Source organism: Hipposideros armiger, unplaced genomic scaffold (assembly GCF_001890085.2).
Source record: "Hipposideros armiger isolate ML-2016 unplaced genomic scaffold, ASM189008v1 scaffold_44, whole genome shotgun sequence".
Taxonomy (NCBI): Eukaryota; Metazoa; Chordata; class Mammalia; order Chiroptera; family Hipposideridae; genus Hipposideros; species Hipposideros armiger.
The window spans coordinates 2,756,077-2,770,795 of NW_017731394.1; the positions used below are offsets into that span (position 1 = coordinate 2,756,077).

General features: G+C 45.8%; 1 protein-coding gene across 7 annotated transcripts in view; it reads left to right on the forward strand.

The window, feature by feature from the left end:
- EHF (ETS homologous factor) overlaps window positions 1-14,719 on the forward strand; it is a 40,277-nt gene that overhangs the window by 7,916 nt on the left and 17,642 nt on the right. For 3 of the 7 annotated variants that reach the window (XM_019639575.1, XM_019639576.1, XM_019639581.1), the window contains exons 1-2: window positions 1,448-1,677; window positions 12,257-12,356. In XM_019639575.1, the coding sequence (XP_019495120.1) occupies window positions 1,633-1,677; window positions 12,257-12,356 (145 nt within the window). In that variant the 5' untranslated portion in view covers window positions 1,448-1,632. Of the gene's footprint in view, window positions 1-1,447; window positions 1,678-11,907; window positions 11,970-12,256; window positions 12,357-14,719 lie in introns of those variants that run through there. The other 4 variants (XM_019639578.1, XM_019639580.1, XM_019639577.1 and 1 more) reach the window with 3 other exon arrangements.

Below are 14,719 nucleotides of genomic sequence, written 5' to 3' on the forward strand. Positions count from 1 at the left end.
CTCTCTCTCTCTCTCTCTCTCTCTCTCTCTCTCTCTCTCTCTCTCTCTCTCTCCTTCCTTTCTTGCTTTTCTTTCTTTCTAGACCAGTGAGCTAGGAGAAGCAGAGCCAAGTATGTCCTGGAAGGGAAAATGAGAGACCCACTGTACTGAGTCTATCATTATTGTAGGAAGGCACTGAAAAGAAACTTAGCTTTCTTGCCTGTTGTCATTTAATGATTATCTATACAAAAAGAAAACTCCAATTCTTTTAAAGAGGAGATCCTGTAATTTGTGAGAAAATGCAGACATTTTTGGCTTCGTAAGCTGCAAAAATGAAAATGGATAAGCTTTATGAGGTTCTGTCTGTGTTTTACTGCTAAGATTTTACAAACTGTTCCAAGATTTGAAAAAAGGACATGGACTTGGTGGAAGAGGATGAGAACTTTCCTAGATCTATTAGTTTGAATGATGGAATTCAGGCTCCCGGAATGACACATTCAGTTTTTCTCTCATCAGTGTGATGTCTGCAACATGGCAGGTCTGTCATCAGGGCCCAGGAGTGACATCAGGTGCTTTTCCAAAGAAGCCATAACTTCCCCTTAATTTTTCAACAGTTTTTTTTCCTTATTATTATTACTGCTCTTTTATCATGGCTAATAAGTCTGAAGTGGCTTCAGGCCGCCAAGCCCAACCCCTGAGTCAATCTGGAGCTTTCAAAAGGAAGCCAGACTGAAGATTTGATGGATGGGTTTGAGTGGCCGTGAACTAGTGCTTCTGTGGCATACTCACTGATGTATGCTAAAGGGAACTTTCATATTAGTGCGCAAGGATAATTAGTATGCTTCCTATTCACATTTAGGGAAAAAAATTATGGGAGCTGTACTTAAATAAAAATATGTGATCCTAAGAGGCCTCCTCTTTAGAAATACGAGGATCCATTTCAAAGCTACAAAGAATGGTTGAACCTCCCCCCACCCGAATATCCTTATTATAATATATCCAGTCCATTTATGAGCTCTGTGTCTTTTGGTCAATTGCCTAACCTCAGTGCCTCCTCATCATGTAAAATGGGGATAATATTAGTACCAATATCTGGGGTTATTGCGAGGACTAAATGAGATAACTCATATCAAGCCTAAATCAATTCCTAGCACACCAGGAATGCTCAATAAACGTAAACTGCCGGGTTACGAAACTGTTGTTTGGTAACTATATAGTCTGTGCGATTCCAAATTGGTGGCTATTGGTCTTTCCTTAGCTGGAGCATCTTGGTCTTTTTTCAGGAAGAAACTTGAATCTGGAAATGGTCAAATCAATTGTCCCAGTCCATCCCGGCCCCTCCCTGGCTCCAATCCCCACCTTTTACCTCTCTCCACCCTTCCCGCATTCCTGTGCAGTTGGCCTTATTTATTTTTCAGTCAACTGAGGGTGTTGTTAAATCTTTTATTTTTCTGGCTGCCCGAGTTGGTTCCGAGGCACTTCACTCCCTGCCCTGCTCATGACAAGAATGCTTGGGAACGCTCAGCCAGCCATATCCCTCCCCTGTCGGAACACCCTGTTCTTAATGCTCCTCGAGAAGCAGCGTTTCTGAGGCTTTTCCCCACTGCCGCAACTCCCCCATTAAGCCAGTGGTCTGGTGGCAACGAAGGCCCAATGGCTGAGAGAACGCCGAGAAAAGATGGTAATCTGGGGAACTTGGTGCGTTGCCCACGTCCTGTCCTTTCTTCTCAAAGCTTAAAAAGAGATATTAATAGGCTTCCTCTGTCTGTGTGTGTTGAAGGCTGAGTGATGACGCCATTGCTTAATGAGTGTTGTCATGATTTCCTTTTGAGTGATTTGTTTAGCTCTTTGTGGCCCTTTTCGGCTTGAGTTTATCATGTGATATTGACAAAGTGATGAGACATGAGAGTGCAAAGATGCTTGGGTTAATGCAGAAATCACACCTTGAACATCTCAGGTTCTTTCCACCTGGGACCTGGGACCTCAAGTCACTTGGCGAGGCATGAGAGAGCCAACAAAGCTCACCTCTGAGATAGATGTGGGTAGCCTTGTTTCCCCAGTGGGAAAGCTAGGGTCTAGGGCTGGGGTTTTCAATTATGCTGTTTGCCCAGGGCCAAATGTAAGAAGTCTGTGGGAGAGGCCAGACGGAGATTCAAGCACTCTGAGTCTCTGCTTTAAGAGACCATAGACTAAACCTACTCCCTGAACCATATTGACTTTCAGAAGCCAACAATTGGGAAGAGTGTGGTTTGGGTTTTGATCACATCCAGCCGCCTCTTCTCTGCTCTTGTTAATCTGATTCCTGATCTTCATCTGGGCTGGCTGGAGGCTGGCCATGTCATTCTCCAGATCTTGGATAACCCTCAGCACCCTCACAGAGCCAGCCAATGGAAAAGTACAGTGTCTTCTGGCTTCTTGGCCCTGCCAGCTCTTGCTGGCCTACTTGATACCCCCTTTACTTCTGAGGGCGTCGGAGGGCAGCATCTAAACTGAAAATGCAGGGGGTATTTTTTTGTTTTTGTTTTTTTTTTGGTTTTTATAGGAAAAACAAATTGGCATGAATGCTTAGTCAAACCAGCTCAGGCTGTTTGGGCAGATGCCTTTCTTTGCTTTTTTCTGTTTATTTTCCAACAAATCAATGCTTAACTGGTTGTTATCGGAGCAGAGCAACAGGTGCAAAAAAATAACTCTGCTGCCAACTCAAATGACAAGGTAGGGCTTATACCCTCTGGGAGGTATTCAGAAGATAACAGAAGCCCCTGCCAGCAACTGAATTAACAGCTCTGTTTACGGTGGGTTTTATGTTAACAACCTGCTTCTAACCCTCCTACATATAAATACGCCATTGTCTAGGGAGAGACACTCAGCCATCCAGACAACCAATGGCCTCCTTCTGCTCTGAGTGGCGATTGGCTTTGGCTGCTTTGTGAAACTCAGGGGCATTACCCTATTTGCCAACTCGATGTCTTCTTAAGGGTTTCCTGTGAAGGCAAGGGCATAGGGGTGCTGGAGAGAAGATGATTAATCCTGCTTTTGAAAGTAGTTGAAGTTCTTTTCAAGGTTTGTCATCTCCAAAGGCAAGAGCTGGTTGCCTGTCTCTTTCTGCTCTTGCTCCACTCCATCCCCAAGAGGAGATGCAGAATGAGCTCAAATGACTTTGGGGAGAGCTCCTGTTGTTTTAGAAGTGGTGTCCTTGCTGAATAGTCTATCAGGGCAGGGCAGCGTCATGTTTTGTTCACTATTGTGTCCCCAGCACCTAGCGTAGTGCCCGGCGTCTAGTAGACATTAAAAAATATACATATATTAAAGTTGGGGGCGATGACTAAACATTTATGGTAGCAGGACAAGCATTTCTTCATGATCGTTTCCACTGAAGGCTAAGACGCCAATTTTCTTGCGTATGAGCAAGGACTAAAATCAAGAGGGTTAAGTAATCTTTTGAAGTGGGGGGTGGGATCAGGTAAGGGGTGACTAAGCCAGCCATGAGATTCTCTTCATAGAGGTAATCGTCATAAAAATCCTATGCAAATGCTGTGTTCTGAGGCCATGTTTGTCAGCTCAGGCTTCAAAGACTCATACTTGTAAGTAGCTGAGCACTGTTGAATTTGCCAATTTTGGTGGTACAGAGCACTGAGAGCTGCTCTATTTCAAGTTGGCAAATAACACAGGGATAGAATCTCCACAGACGGATGGGAACTTGAGTTCTGCAGATTGAATGTTTTGTCTTTGACTTTTCAAGGATTTCCTGGAGATTATGGATGTTTCCTTCAATGCTGCTATCTCCTGGAGTTAGTTATCATGTTGTGGGAAATTGAGGGAAGGCAAGTAGGTGAGTTTATGACCAGAAGTTCTTTCCTGTGAGAGTGCTGATGGATTGGTTAAGGGAGGTTCTTAAAACTATAGATTGTGACCTAGTGGTCTTGGGTGGGACTGCAGAAAACTTCAAGTTTAACCCCTTCTCTAGTGGTGATGATACAGGTGGTCCATAGAACAAACTTTGAGAGACACCTGTATGGCCTCTTTAGCCAATTAGGGAAAATAAGCATCATAAGGGGAATCTTGGATGAGCCAGTTACCGCACCTGTGCCTTTCCAAAGACCAACAAAGACCTATGGTTATTATAAGAAGGAAGGCCTGGGGCCGGCCGAGTGGCATGGTGGTTAAGAACTGGCGTGGGATGCCAGAGGGCCCTGATTCAGATCCCACACATGAGGGCCAGTGACACCGCCCTCCATAGCTAAGATGCTGAACAACAGCTCAACCTGGCGCTGGGCTGCCGTGGGTCGCTGGTGATGGGTAGGCTGCAGCCCCTGTGGCAGTGGGCTGCCATGGGCTACCATGTGTAGCCAGCGGCCAGCAGCTGCCATGAGCGGCCGTCCAGAGCCGGTGACTGATCTGCCTCGCCTGGGAAGAGCACAATGATGGTGCCAACTTGGGCCAGTGAAGCAATGTCCTCCACAACTAGACTTAAGGACAAAACGACAGCAACTTGTCTGTTCCCCTTTCCCCAATTACCCAATTAAAAAAAAAAAGGAAGGCCTGTTTTTTTTCTGTTTCTTTCTTTTCTTTCTTTCTTTTTTTTTTTTTGCTATACTTTTTACTTTATGATCATTTGGCTTTACAATAGATAAAGGGGGTTAGTGGAGAGCCAGATACTGAGGTTCAACGTGGTAAAAATTTAGTGGATTCTTCACTGCATTGCCAAACAGAGGTCCAGAATGACCCTGTGGATGCGTGGTTCCTACTTCAGCTGCTGAAGGAGAGGGACAGTGGGGCCCTTCCTGCTGTCCCTGTAGGAGAATGAGGCAACACCCAAGTATGAGAGCAAAAATAGAATCTCTCCAGTCTCCTCTTACAGATTGGAGTAAACATATATCTCCCAACCCTGACTCCACTAAGAAGTTTTATTTAAATTTCAATCTAAACTGAGTGCAAGAGAGATGTCTTAAAGATCCATGGTGTCCATAGATCTGTAGGGGTCCATAGATGGTCTTCGGAGGGCCGGAAGCCCACAAAATTCATGCAAAACCAGGTGTGGATGTGCATTTTTGGGAGAAGGGAGAGAGCCCCAGCTTCGGTTGAGGTTTCAAAAGGCTCTGTGACCTTTTAAAATTCAAAGCTTGCCCTATGCTTCTTAGTTTGTCACATCCGAATGGGATTGATGAAGGCCTCAGGGGTCAAGGAAGATAATCTTGTCTTTCAATCAACTTTGGTGCCTGTCCTCTGTCGGTATCTGCATCTTGTCTGAGTCTGGCACCAAGGATGATAAAGATCAGCATAACATGTATATTTCCAAATGGCTTACAGTCAGCAAAGTGTATCTATGATAGATCAACACTTGGCCTCCCAATACTGCATCGTTGCTCATGAAAACGCTTGAGAGCCCAGGAATAATACTTTAGATGTTGCCCCTGGGAGCATGAAATGTCTGCTTCAAAACACATTACGAGGTTATGAAATTACCTGTGATGTAATTCCGAGAGGATCAAATGCATTCCGCAAGCTTGATTCACATTTTGATTCACTTGAAAAACATGAATTTTCGTCCGTAGTACATTCTGTTAAATTTCATATGTACGTGGATTTTCCTTTTTCCTATTTGGGAGTAGTTCTCTTGAAATGACAGTCATACCGAAACAGAAAGTCAGTAAGCTTGTTGCAACATCTTTAAGGCAAGTACTGTGAATTCACCTGCTGGTAACTGATTAAGGACTGGGAATGGTGTGGATATCACTGTCATAGCGAAAGGAGTTATTCAGAATGCCTAATTGCTCCTCTGGCTTGAAGAGTAAAAATACCCACACGCCAGCCAGTTTTGCGGCCATTTGTGGATGATGCGGTTGAATGACTAAAGGAACTGGAAAGAAGGCAGGCCATGGCTTTGACTCCCAATCCCCTGGGGCTAGGGACACAAATACAGGCACAAACTCTGCTTCAGATCTGCTCTGGGGCCCTGATAGCTCCCAGCGTATCTTGACCCTCTCAGCAGGAGCAAACGGTGCTTTTTGGCTTGCAGCCTAATTCAGATAAAGCACAAATAATTATGGACCAGCTTATTTCCAAAATATAAAATAAACATAACTTTGTGGAGTCATAGAGGCAGCATTTATAGTAAATATGTATGTGTGTATGTTATACATATATGTATAGATCTGTTTTAATGGCTAAAAGAGTATTGTGAGTTAAACTGGTCCTGCTGTTGAACCACTAATATAGTCCTACCTAAGCATATTGTCTAAGTGGCAAAATGAAGGCAGCTCTCTATTCTTTCATCCTGAAAGGAGCTCTTGGATCAATTGGGAAGAAGGATGGCTTCGGATTGCTCTGGCAAAGTGGAAAAAGAGTCTCAATCAGGGTCCCTGTGTGATTGAATGGGCCAGGGAATTTTATAATCTTGGAGAAGCTTGGTAAAGGTGTGATGCCTCAGATGGCACAGGAACAATGCTGTGACTATGTATAGAAAGGGGGTAGGGGTGAGGATGAGTTGAGGGTAACATTTTTCACCGGCAAAATCCTCTCTTCTCAGGAGAAAGTGGCTAAGGTCCCAGGATTTGTTACTAAACAGCCCTACTTGGAATTCTCTTCTAGCTCTAATTCTTGCTAAACTGTGTGACTTTGAACAAATTACCTAACTTCTCTGATCCTCAGATTGGCCGTCTGTGAAATGGCATATGCCTTATAAGTTTATTATGACTCTCTACCGAGATAATGCATTTAACATTATTAGCTCAGAGCTGGCACATTTTAAGTGTTCAATAAGCTTAGCTACTATAGTATAATAATAATAATTATTATTTTGACAGCATTCAGTCCTTGGTCACAGTAACCCCACCATGGAGCAAAAGACATTCCCTGTAGCTGAGCAGGCTTTAGCTGGGCTGTGTTTGTCTCTGCTGGGAGGTTCTCTCTGGAGGAGAGGTCAGTTGAGAAGCCCTTGGCCTTGTTAGGAGCCCTGAAACTGGGGAGAGCCTACTGCGTTCTGGGGTGCATGGCTCCAGCTCCCTCCTAGTGTCCCAGTGGTGCCTCCTTCTCCTCACTTTTCTGTCCCTATGAGCTCAAATCCCAGACCCTATTCTTTGCATTAATTGAGTATTGCTGGTGCGAAGGGACCCTAAAGGACAGAGAAAGCCTCTGGCCACTCTCTGGGCAGGAGCTCACGTTTTAGACATGATGCTCTGCAAACCAGCTATGGTGTGTGGGAATGCAACACAGGGCAATACCCAGAGCCTGTGGAGGTGTGCCCTCCCACTGTTCCTGGCAGCCTTGGGCACAGGGTGTCTTGTGGGAGAAATGGAAGCAGGAGGCATAGCTTTCAGTCTCTCAAGCAAGGACCATGCCCAGAGAGGCATAGCATGGCTTCTGTGAGCAATGGCTGACAATTGCTGTTCATAGCTCAGCCTAATGGTGTATCCACACAGCAGCCAGAATGGGGAGGAGGTTGGGGGTGGAGTAAGGGGGAGAAGAGACAAGAAATCCAATGCTTGGCTCTACTGTGCCTGCTAGATGGATTTGGGGAATATTGCGGAGCTAGAAGAGGTTAGAGGCCTTGCTTGAAATGAACTTGGTCCTCAACTTCCTCCTTGGAGATTCAATAAACTAGTATCAATACAACAAATAACAAGTATTATTATTATAAAAATCAGCTAACATTTATAAGTACTTACCATGTGTCAAACACTTTTCCAAGCATTTTACAGGTATCCTCTCATTTTATCTTTTAACAACCCTTTCATATCATCTCCATTTTATAAATGAAGAAACTGAGGCCCAGAGAAGTTAAATTACGTGTTCAAGCTTGCCTCGTTAGTAAGTTGGCAAACCCAGGATTTGAACCATGGCCATCTGACTCCAGAGCCTGGAGCTACCAACCATGACACTATCCTGCCTCTGAAGAGTCTACCCTGGCACCACGAATGTCCCCATATGCAACCAACACAGTTTAAAGAGAGACTTGTGGGCAGACTCTATAACAATAGCTAACATTTCTTGGCACTTGCCATGTATGAAATAACATGTTGAGGGTTTTACATTCCAATTTAATCTGCACATGAGCAGCCCAAGGTCACTACACTTGCAAGATCAAAGCCAGAGCTGTCAGCCTCCACAGACTCTACTTTTAACCAATGTTCTCAACTGGGGGTGACGTGGCTCCAGGGGACATTGGGGGTTGAGGGATGGGCGGGTACTGCTAGAATCTAGTGGCGAGAGGTCAGGGATGTGGCTAAACATCCTGCAATGCACAGGATGGCCCTACAACTGTAGAACCATCTTAGCCCAAAATGTCAGTCCTGCAGAGGTTGAGAAACTTGACTTTTTACCAAGCACACATGACTGAGGAGCGCTCCCCAGAAGTCCTCCTTGAGCTAGAGATGAAGAGGGGTGGGTCCTATTTCCAGCTTGCTTTTGACTCAGAAGGCTCTAAATTTACTTCCACAGTCCTGGAAGAAGTAAAATGTGTTAGAGAAACACCTTGAGAATTGATGTTTAAAGAAAGGAAGTTGGTTTTTATTGAGGGCATGTGTACTGGCGCTGAACTGGATACCTTTAAGCCCATTATACTATTTATCTTTCAAAATAGTCCTGAGGCTTAGAGGACAGCAATATTCTCCCTACTCACCCTTTTAAACCAGGGAAAAAATGGAAGCTCAGGAAGGTTAATATACTCAAGGTCACATGGCTCAAAGATGGAGCCTGGATTCTAACTCAGGCTTCAAAGATTCTAAAGTCCCTACCTCACATCCTTGATGCTTTTTTTTGTTTTTTTTTGTTGTAAGAAATAATAATGGCTATGATGAAGATAAAGTGGGAAGCTTAAAGAAGAGCATTAAATAGCCTTCATACCTTTTAATTAAAAAGATTGCTTTTTACACCACAAAGGAATCACTACCTACCAAAGAAAGTCTATGTTAGTACATGGGAGTATGGGTGAGTTGGTTATAATGACTTTTTTTGGTTTGTTTTAACAATTCCCTAGGCACATTTATGATCCATTATCTCTTTTGATCTCCACAATAGTCCTGTGAGGCTGTTGGGGGGCCAACATCCTCATTTCATATCTGAAGAGCTGGGCCTAAGAGGGGGGTTGGACTTGGTGAAAGGGCTCCAGCTGTGGGAGCCCCAGGGCTTCTTGTGCCCACTCTGAGGCCACTGTCCCTGCAGCTCTGTGCTGGGTTGGGGACGCTGAACTTCTTTCCTCACAAGCCTGGGTGAGCGCAAGGAAACTCTGACTCACTAAGGGTTAAGCCACATAAACTCTTTTATGAGTAGTAACCATTTACTGTGCCCTGTAAAAAAGGGCCCCTCACCATGCTGGCTTTCCCTAGGAAAGGGGGTGCCAGCAGGGAACAGCGCTCATGCACGCCAGCCTCTTGTGGGGGCCGGGTGGTGAACAGGGCAGATGTCACCTTGTAGTCCTCAAGGCTTTTCTCTGTGGGTTGAGGCTAGTTCTGGATGCCTCCAGGAGGTAATGGTGGGAAATGATGTCTGCCCTGAAGAAAGGGGTTTGTGGGCATTGGGTCACAAAGGGAGAACTGGCCCTCGCGGTCCTGTGACATTTATGACCTTCTTTTTTTACTACCCACTAAGCTCTCTACATGCAGGAACTCATTAGATTCCTGCAGTACTTTGAGTGTGGGGTTGTTCCCACTTCACAGCTGGGGAAAAGTGAGCCTCAGAAAGTTTTTGGCTAAACAGACTTGGAACTTGCTCAAGGTCATGCACAATGAGCAGGGGAACTAGGATCTCAGGCCACATCTCCCCAGCTCCAAAGCTGGGGTGCTAAGCCCTTACACCACCCTGCCTTCTGGGCTTTTTGGGGGACGTGTTTTTGGGGAGGGGGAAAAGAAGCTCTGAGCCAGTCAAGGTAATAACTCAGAATTGGCCCAGGCAGGTCCTGCTTATACTGAAATGGCCACTTTGAAATAGCCCTCCAGGCAAATCCTTGTGAAAGGATTTCAGGGAAGTCTATCCCTGCCCATTCCTCACCCTCCACCTCCCCACCCCCAGCCTGGAGGGCCTATTCCTCCGTACTGATGGGCTGGGCTCTGAGCTTCAGCCCTTTCAGGGTTAAACAGTAACCTTTCTACTGCTTGTGGTTGAGCAAATGCTGGCGAGGAACAAGCCCGGCCTTGAGCAAACAGGAGACTGGCCAGGCCCCTGCCTTTCCCGAGCCACCCCTCTGGGGACTGGGAGGTTTTCTTTTGCCTTCAAGCCCCTCATCTGATTTCTTAGCTTTCAGGAAATTGCTCTAAAAAGCTGGATGGGAAAAGGCCCAGTTATTGTGACAAAGAAAGGAAAGTTTGACTTGGTTTGGTTTTCCTTCTCTGAGGGTGCGAATCCAAGAGGTTTCTGGAACGGAACTTAAAAATCAATTTAGTCACTTTCTTTAGATGCTTGGATGGGGAAACTGAGGCCCTCAGTTGTTTCTGCTTAGGGTTATACAGCGAGGCAGTAGCTCTGTTCACATAACACCTGCCATGGAGTCATGACCTACTTTGGGCCAAACGCTCAAGGTATAGAAACTCACTTAATCTCCAATCAGTGCACATGTAGGTATGATGACCTGCGTTTTACAAATGAGGAAACTGGGGTTCAGAGAGTTAAATGACTTGTCTGTGTTAGCGCTAATCTTAGCTGGTAAGTGGTAGAGCCTGGAGTCAAACCCAGCTCCCTCTGGCTTCGAAGCTCTTACAGAAACCACATAGAACCCACTTCTCCTGTCTTCTCAGGTTGTGGTCCCTTCGCTGTCCCAAGGGTTATCATTCCCACCTGCCTTTCCTTCTCCACCTTCTACTGAGGCTGGATTCAGGCCTAATTATTTGTCAAACAGCCATGATGATGATGTTAATAATCATCTTAAATGTTTCTGGCTAGCCTAGTTCAATTCTTAATCACTGCTCTGTCCCCATGACCTAGGACGGGGCCCAAGCCCATAATAGGACTGATAAATTCTTGTTGAATAGGTAAATACATGAATGCATTTTTATTCCTTTTTCAGGCCTTTCCCCTCCCCTCTCAGGCCCTACGCAGACCCAGAGGAGCAGGAGCTAAGTCAGAGGAAAGGGTTTTGAGGCTGGAACTACCCTGCGTGGGTTATTTTGATCCTGGGGACATTGGTTACACACAAGGATGCAATATTTTCCCCAAACAGGCAGAAAAATTTTCCATGATCTGCTGCTATAAAACTAGCTTTCTCTTTCCACCCGACATTTTAGAAAGTGCACGCTACCTTTATATAGCCTCTGGGTAATAATGTCCAGTCGCCTTCTGGAAATGGCTGCTCTCCTGAGTGAACATTCATTCAAACGGGTCTGGAGTCTGAAAGGTGGAGGGTGCCTGGCTCGGGGGCAAGAACATTACAGAGGGTAGAGAACTGAAGCAAATATTTGTAGAGTATAAAATTTTTACATTGTTCCCAAAAAAATCCAAGCACACTCATAGAAGAAAGCTTCTTCTCCTGGGTCCTTGACTGAGGAAAGCGAGTCATCGAACTGAGAAAATCACCTTTCCGTCAGCTTCGGAGCTTGTGGTATTCTCTAGGTCTCTAAAAGGAGAAGGAAAACCGGTCAGAATTTTTACCAGGAAGAAAGGGAAGGGGCAGTGTCTTGTCAGGGAAAGCAACTGATTCTTATATTATCATGAAGCTGAATACTGAGCTCTCGGTCAAGTATGGCTGAGGCCCGCTGATGCCAGTCCACCCCATGGCAGGTATCTGAGTTGAGGACATGTGCTGGGTGTCTGGGTGAGGGGTTGCCCCAGTGTGTTGGGGTTTGGGAACATCTGATTTCAGGTCAGGGTTCCGGCAAAATCTCCTTGGCATTTTCACTTTTATAAAAAAGAAGAAGAGAAAGAAAGAAAAAGAAAGAAAGAAAGAAAAAGAAAGAAAGAAAGAAAGAAAGAAAGAAAGAAAGAAAGAAAGAAAGAAAGAAAGAAAGAAAGAAAGAAAGAAAACCCCAAAACTTGGCTGCTGGCCAGACTCGCCCTGGGAGCAGGTATTGCATTTTCTCTCCACTTCATTCCTGATCAGAGATTATTCATTTATGAATGGGTGGCTGTAAAAACTTGCCTCATGCATATGAAAACTGAACCTGGAAATTTTTAATTGCCAGTGAGTTTTGCTTTTGCTGAAAGGGCCGTGGCAATATGCTTCGGGGGCAATGGTTGGAAGGACGAATTTTCTTTTTTTTTTTTTCTTCCTAAATTAACTCTATGATCTGTCCTCTCAAATGATGTTTGTCCAGGAGGCACTGACTGAACAGGCTGTTTGATCCTCTTACAGATCATGATTCTGGAAGGAAGTGGTGTAATGAATCTCAACCCCAGCAACAACCTCCTTCACCAGCAGCCAGCCTGGACAGACAGCTATCCCACGTGCAATGGTAAGGGGGCCGCGTGGGTGGTGTGCTCCATCAGGATTTTCCCTCTGCTTTAATTAGAATTCATTCCCCCAACTGAATATTTGAAAAATGCAGCAGAAGGTGTGAGGCACATCGGGAGTGGAGGAAGCTTCCTGCTGGAGTTCCCTATGGGTCCCTAGGGCTGCAGGCTGAAGCCCATTTGAAACTTGATACATTTCATTGTGTCCTCTCAATATTCAAGGTTCTGGGTGGGCAACCTGGCAGAGAGGGTTGCAGAAGAGATGCTCAAAGGGAAGACCACCTGTTGAAGCTTTGAACAGTATTTGGCTTAGAATATCAAGACAGGATAGGAGAGAAAGCTGTGTGTGTGTGTGTGTGTGTGTGTGTGTGTGTGTGTGTGCGTGCGCGCGCGTGCGTGTGCACGTGTGCTCACCCGTGTGTGTTGCAAGGAAGCATGGAAGTTGAGGAGGAGAGCATTATAGCAGCTCAATCTTTCACTTTCATCTTCCAGTGACCTCCCTTTGAAGGGGAGAGATTTGTTAGGAGACCATGTGCCCTCCTTCAGTGCTGTAATGCAGAACCTATTGGTGGGGCTTGCAGAGGGTTTGGTGACCAAGCCCACGGCTCACTGTAGAGGCGGAACTGAATAAAGCTGTTGCTGAATCAGGGCCCCACACCCCATTGTGGAGGCATCCAGCTTGGGCAGACTGCTGTGTGTCAAGCTGCAGGAGCTTTAAGAAGCTGCGGGGCTTCTCCCGCCCCACACCTGCTGCTTATCTCCTTGCCAGAGACTCTGCTGCTCTTGATTCTCCTGAGAAATGGCAATGGCCTGTTGGTGAGCAGAGTTGGAGAAGCACGAGTGGGAAGGTGATGGGAGGACTGTAGTTTCCACTAAGCAGCCGATCCACCTGCAGCGCTGCCTCTTTCAGTTTGGAACCCCAGCCAAACACGGGTGAAAGCGTGAACAGGTGGCCTTCCCTTGCTTGATCACCTGTTCCGCCAAAGCGCTGCCTTTTCTGGGCAGTGACATTTTCTGTCGCAGGTCTCAGATTGCCTGTGGGGACCTCAAAGGAGGATTTCAAATAGGGCAGGAGGGTTCTGCAGAGGGGACGGTCTTTGACATCCCCAGGCCCTGGTTCCTCAATTGACTATCGATGCAACATTCCTCCTTTTTGCTTTGGACAGAGCTGGGGCAATTTACTTAGCAGGGGGTAGGATTAGGTGCCACTTTTACTGCTTAACTTCCAGAGGCTCCGGAGAAGGCCCAGCTCCTGGCCATGATTGATTGGGGGTGGGGGTGGGGGTGGGGAGAAGTCAGTTGAATGACAGAGAAGAGTGGAACTCAAAGGGTTTTCAGTGTTTCTCTTGAAATTTCAGGAGTCTAATGAGTCCCCTGGCTAATGGGGAGAATTTCCCAGTCGACTGCAGATAAAATTCTCTGGTTCTTTCAAGTTCTAACTGGATGCACCCTGAGGAGCTATCCTGTAATTTGGGTCATGTGAAGTTGAGAGATGAAATTACCCCAGGCCAGTTGTTGGGTTATTTTTAATTTTTATTATTATTTACTTTTTTTGGTTTTTGGATTATTGAGAGTTATGCCTCTCATTGGCACACCAAGAGCAGCACTATCATAGCACCACCACTATTTTAGAAAAAAAGAATAAAGACTCGGGGAGCCACAAAAAATATATCCCATCCTTAAACAGCTGTATTTGTGAGACCTCCAAAATTGAGGGAAAATGGGGACATCCAGCCTAAACTCTGCATGTTTGTATATTTGGGAGTATTTCTATGGAATGAAACTTTTGGACTAAATTTTCCCAATCCTTGCCCCCGTTCCTCTCCACCACCAACTTCCCCTTCAGGTCCCAAGCTGAGGGCTGAGGGCTGCTTTTACCTGGTCATGAGGCATGAGGAGTAAAGCACATGCTGTGAGAGGCCAGTATCACCCACGGCGGTCACCGTCATGCCTAAATGACCTCGACCTCCAGCTCGTAATGCTTTTGAAGTCTGGAAGTATAGGTTGGATTCTGAGGGGGTGAGCAAAAGTGGTGCTGGGTTCGAAAACTGGGAGCCTCTCCTCTGGGGGTGTTACAGGCTAGGCCATGGGCATTATGGGAATCCAACCTTTTGGGGCTCTTTAACTTCTTGCAACTCAAACTGTATCTACTGACCAGCGTCATCAAGTGGAAGCTGCTTAGGAATGCAGAAACTCGGGCCTCACCCCAGATCTGTGGAATCAGAATCCGCATTTGATCAACATTCCCTGGTGATTCATAATCACACTAGAGTTTGAGAAGCACTGATTTAGCACGACCTTGAAGAAAAACGGAGGGAGAATTTTCTTGTGCTATGTGTTTCTCTATTGGTCCATCCTTGAGTCT